Genomic DNA, 5,684 nt, shown 5'->3' with positions numbered 1-5,684 from the left:
GCAATGCCTTGGCTGCTCCTCTGACATCTCCAAGTCCCTTGACTTTCTTAAGCACCTCAGAAACCTCTGTGTCTGCTTCCTTCTAAGCAGAGTTTTATTCCTTGCTGCTGCTGCAGCTTTATGCCTCTCCTGTATTCTGTTTCTACCTACACTAAACTGCTTTGGATGCTTCTTTGCTCTATCCTTCATTGCTATTGCACAACCTTCCCTTGCTTCCCACAGGGATCCATCTAACCAAGATATAAAGAGACCAGTTTCATTATTGTGCTCTTTCTAGAATAGTATTAAAAAAATCACAAACTTTTTGTCATACTGAAAAGCACAGGCATTTTGTCAAATGAAAAGTATGGACAGAATCATATTCCATATCAAATTTATAAGTCCTCTGTGTAAATGGTAGTTTTACTAAATTCAGTTAGAAGGAGTTCCTCCCTGAGGTAATCATTCTCTAGTGAGATGGGGAAGAGGAAGCTAAATTACAGAGAAGTAGTTCTTGAATAACACAAAATAATTAAATTTATTTTGTGACAGGGATTAAGACAGAAGGAAAAAGCTCTGACAGAGGGTGCTGTATAAACTGAGTCAATCTACTAAGAAACTCATTCCACAGGTGTCAGGAAGGCCTTATTTCATCCTGAATACAGTTAAAATTGCAACATTACTGTTTTAAGTCGGAATTTCTGTTTTCTGAGCGGTGCTTGTCTAGTACACAAATACTTCAAACGTGTGTACAATCCCCACTGGGAGGGAAGAAAAGGGAGAAAGGCCAAGTTGACCATTCTCTATCATTCTAAATTCTTTGATGAGTGAATAAATCAAAGTAAACACAAAACCGTGTGATTTTCAGTCTCACCATCTGTTTCTGTTGCCCGTCCTTTCCCATCCATCTTCCTGAGGATAGTCTATCAACATGATCCTGATCAAGTACACAGAGGGATGCTAAGGCCAGCCACAGCTATTGAAAGGCAAGGTAGAATTAAATGTCTTAGACATATTAAAACCAAACCAAACCCCAACCAAACACTGAATATATAAACTTTGGCAGATAAGAATGTCACCTTTACCTGCAACCTCTATTATTGCTAGCTGAAGCCTGCTCATACAATCTAAGTTTATTTTCCAAAAGAAGTCAGGAACACAATAAAACCTACTTAACTTTTGGGAACTACCTTGTTTCTTTCAGGTATTATCACTTTATGATTATAAATACAGTAGCTAGCACACAAGAAAGAAAAAGTGGAGAAAGATCAACCAAAGCACTTCATGAAGAAATATGACAAATATAGACTTGCACAAACATTGCGGGCTTTGGGGAAGAAGAAATTCAAGGACACAAATTAATAAAAACAAAATCAAACCCAAAAACAACCCCCCAAAAACTTCAGCTCAATGAGACTGACTTCCCTGTTCCCTCCTCACTGCATTGGGCAATTGGCATTACCTAGAAAAGGGTTCTGAGCTAACTAGTCAAAGGAAGCTTTTCCTCCCATCTTCTCCACTGACTACAGTGAAATCCTGAACAGATGAGCTACATGAGGATAATTTTTCAGTGCAAACAAAATTGAGAGGTGCTTGACACTTGCTTTTTGCAACAGTCTTTATTCAAATGTTTGAATAAAATTGTTTTTGTTGAGAAACTTTACCAGACTCTCCCCCAACACTCCACACCTCCATGGCAGAACTACATTCAATCACAGGAGCAGCTGGGCTGACATTCAGGGCTCCTCTAAGACCTGATTAAACTACTATGATGACAGCAGGAGCCAGTGGTAGTCTGAGACTGTGACCTCCAGAAAGCAGAGACTTTATGAGTAACAAAAATGATGAAAAGAACAGCTGCTACAGACTTTTAAGATGGAAAACAACATGAGTGTCAAATTCTTGAAACCACTGCAAACTTCCTTTACTTTTGTATGTAATTATTAAGCTTGAAAAGCTAAAATCTGTACTCCCTACGACAGCATTTTTCAGGAATGTCATAATTTACAAACATGCTTTTCATGGTATTTCAAGCAATCTGTCAAGATTTAAAGTAGTCCTCAGTTTCTATAAAAGATTCACAGAAAAAGTAAACACCAAGAAAAGAAAACCACCAGGTTACACCATGTCAGTAATAAAGGGCTGAGCAAATATTTTTTGAGACAAACACAGGTGAAGCTTAACTTAATAGTCCTAGAGAACATCTGTTACTGAGTGTTTTCATAATAGCCTTGAGATATGGTAGCTGATTACCTAGAAGTCAAACCACTTAAAATAATTGCTTGGAGAGCTGAAAGAAGACAGCTGATACATACTGTGCAATTTTCCACACAGATGAATGATCTCAGATTTAGTGTAAGGCAAGTGTGACAAACTTCAAGCAGAATTATTTCAAGAATAAGCCCCCAAATGTATAGAGGCATCACACTTATTCTTCATTACTTCTGAGATACGCCAGATGCATATCTAATTCTAATTCAGTTTTGACTTGTGCATTTCTGACATATCAGAAGGTTATTGAATGGGCTCCTACAGCACATTTAAATGAACTTATGCTAAGTTCAGTGAAGTTCTTACTCTGGTTGTTGCAATGCACCTCACGGGTGATCTGTACTCTTCTTCCATTTTGGTCAGAGCTATGATTGTTTCAGCAATAGCATTCTTTGTCACACGTGACCAAGCTTCTGACAGATGACCCTGTTAAAGAGGAAACTCAATTTATTACAGGTTTTATTAAGAGCAGCTAAAATTGTAATTAGACCCGCTAAAAAACATTAGGTTAGTATCTCAAGTTAGAACAGAAAAAGAGGAAACCAGGGATGACTTTGATAAATCAGGTTGTTTCACAGAATTATGTGTGTTGAAAGGGATCTTCAAGATCATCTAGTTCCAACACCCTTGCCATGGGTAGGGACACCTTCCACTAGACAGGTTCCTCAAAGCCCCATCCAACCTGGCCTTGATTTTTAAATCAGACAGATCTGGCAAAAATTAGCCCTCAAATACTGAGGTGACTGACTGAGGTTGTCTCTGAGCAACTATTGGAATAATTAACTTGGAATAGGTAGAGGGCATATGATTTGAAGAATGGGAAGTCCTTTTCCTAAAGTGTCCCCACCCCTTCTGGAGAAAGAAAAATGCTGGAGCACGGATAAGTGACTGTGACCAGCACACAGATCACAGTGGGTTCCTAGAGAAATCAGCTTCACATGCCTAGCTCAGCCTCCTGAATAGTCTCCACAGTTCCTGTATTAGAAAGAAATAGAGGACTACACAGCAAACACCAGAACCACAGCATACTTTCTAATCTTTAACATTCTAAGCCTATGGCACTAACTCCTACCCTCAAGTTTCTGATTCAGAGGCTGCTGCATCCTTCAATTCTTAATGTAATCTCTACAGTCCTGAACTTCATGCTGAAGATGACACATAATTGAGATTTGCTGGACTCTAAAAAGGAAGCTATAGTGACTAACAGAGATCTAGGTACCTACACATTGCAAATGCTGAAAAGGTTTTGTGAAAGGAATCACATTTGTAACTGTCATGAAGAGGATAATTACACTGATGCCACCCTGCTGATAATCAGCAGCTCTAGAAAGCCTCAAAAAAAGGTTTTCAAACACAGAAAGACTTTAATTGTAACTCTTATCAATTGTGAGATTCTAAAATCTTGTAGTCAGAATCAACAGCGGTAACTGCAGAGAACTTGGAATCCAGCTTCAGCAACTTTGAGAAGGAACCTCCTTAATCTAAGCACGGTGAATGATTTAGAATATAGGACTCCCAGCCTGAAGATACTGAAAAACCTTTCGAAGGGTATTCACGGAGGAAAATCTGGGTCATTTAGAGTACCTCACTGAAATAGGTGCAGAATTAAGGAAAACAAAAACAACCTCCCAACTAAATACCTTTCCCAAAAACATATACAAACCCTTTCTTTCTTTTGCCAATATTGATTCTGGGAAATAGCTGATTCACTTTTCATCAATTTTTCTGCCAAAAAAATTGTCTGAAGCAGATGCAACTATGGAAAATTTAAGCCCAGATAATTAAAGTAATAAGCAGCTATAATTTCAGTGACTGAAAGAAGTCAATCTCAACCAGAAAACTCATACATTAAGTCTACGAACAGTTACATGAACACAACACTATTATTTTACTTCACAGATAAGTTTTATTTTCAATTGAAGTACTGAGTGCTCAAGATTTAAAAATTAAGCTTTAAAGTTAACAATGTTAGAAAATGACCCACAATTATTGTTTACCTCTTAAAATTCTAGTATAAGCAACTTATTAAAAAAGCTTATTTCAAAACTGGATTTCTGTTCAGCGGAATGAGAACTCAGTTGCTACTGCTCTTAGCCCTAGACTCTATCCAGAAAACTATGTTTTTTTTCTTGAGACCAATTCACATTTAACAGCTCAATCTGATACTAACTGTAATAAAAGCAATAAAAAATGTACTTTTCCTTATCAGAAATATTTGAATATCCTCCACATTTAAAGGATAGAAACTCACTGCTGCCATGTCTTTAATGAGTTTGATGATGATCTCTGAAATCTGCGTAGGTGTTGATCCCTTCATCCACCAATGACTTTCACCTCGCCGAATATAGCTGCAAAGGATAAATGGTAATAGATGAAATAAATTCAAATAATTAGTTAGTATTTGTCAAAATCCAGCACAAAGAAATAGTGTACATATTCAGCATACAGTAGGCTGTAGTTTGTTACATATTTTTAAACAAACCTGGAATTGAAGATCATTGGAAGTGTGACTGTAGTAACTCCTTTGCCTGCAGTAGTGCCAGCTGTCCCTGTGATAGTAGTTCCTTTGGCTTTCAGCTGTACAGTGAGAGCTTTGGCAATGCATCCCAAAAACATGTCTAAGATACCTAGTTTATTCCAATCTCCCTTTTCTGTTGAATGAATTATATCACTTATATCTGCTGGTGGAAGAGACTTCACCCCTATAATACTTGCCAGGCGACTAGGGGTTACCTCAGGCAAAACACGTCTCAGTAATGATGTTACCTGGAGAAAAAAAATCAGAACATCACAATTCTTACCAAGACAGCTGGAGTTTACAAGTAAAAGCAAAGTGTTGCTTCTTCTTCTCAAGTTAGTTCAGTTAGAAGGACTGAATCGAACTGCTGTATTTCATTACTCCTGTAAGAAATTTGCAGTATTTGTATCTTGCAGTGAAGTGTTTATTAATGCAAGCAGTAAGACAAGGCCAAAGAGTCTGGAACTGATCTCACTAAAACAACACTTAGTCTTCACATAATAACAAAATTATGTTTGGTACTGGACTTAGGGTAAGGGTGATACAGAGGTTTGTACAACTCTGATTTGCTTGCATAGTACAGACATGTCACTGTTGGGGTTTTAGTTTAGTCCTAGTTTTTTCCTGTTAAAGGAATTTTTTCCCATATGCATGTTGCTAGGGGACAAATGGCTGTACTTAAGAGAAGACAAAAGACCTGGCTACTCTTTGTTTCACCTGGGTGTGGGGTCAGTTCGCTCTCCGCGTTCTCGGGGAGAGGAGCCTGGTTCTTTTCGGCCGTTTTTCTTTCTGCGGACAAAGATCCCAGGACCCCTGGCCCACCTTCCCTGCCCCGCTGGAGGCCGGGCTGTGGCTGCCCTGCCCCACCGCTGCTTCGAGCCTTCGCTGCATTGTGGCTGTGGTGGCCCCGGCCGCC

The 5,684-nt window shown here is 38.7% G+C and overlaps 1 protein-coding gene across 1 annotated transcript in view; it reads right to left on the bottom strand.

Annotated features, from left to right (window-relative positions):
- The window catches only part of MYCBP2 (MYC binding protein 2, E3 ubiquitin protein ligase), a 153,203-nt gene that overhangs the window by 9,568 nt on the left and 137,951 nt on the right, over nucleotides 1-5,684 (bottom strand). The window contains 4 exon segments of the mRNA XM_017725811.1: nucleotides 854-955; nucleotides 2,557-2,676; nucleotides 4,502-4,598; nucleotides 4,733-5,016. Coding sequence (XP_017581300.1) covers nucleotides 854-955; nucleotides 2,557-2,676; nucleotides 4,502-4,598; nucleotides 4,733-5,016 — 603 coding nt within the window.

The sequence above is a fragment of the Corvus brachyrhynchos genome, unplaced genomic scaffold (assembly GCF_000691975.1).
Source record: "Corvus brachyrhynchos isolate BGI_N302 unplaced genomic scaffold, ASM69197v1 scaffold121, whole genome shotgun sequence".
Classification (NCBI taxonomy): domain Eukaryota; kingdom Metazoa; phylum Chordata; class Aves; order Passeriformes; family Corvidae; genus Corvus; species Corvus brachyrhynchos.
The sequence above is the reverse complement of the archived record's forward strand: the minus strand, read 5'-3'. Positions and strand labels throughout refer to the sequence as shown.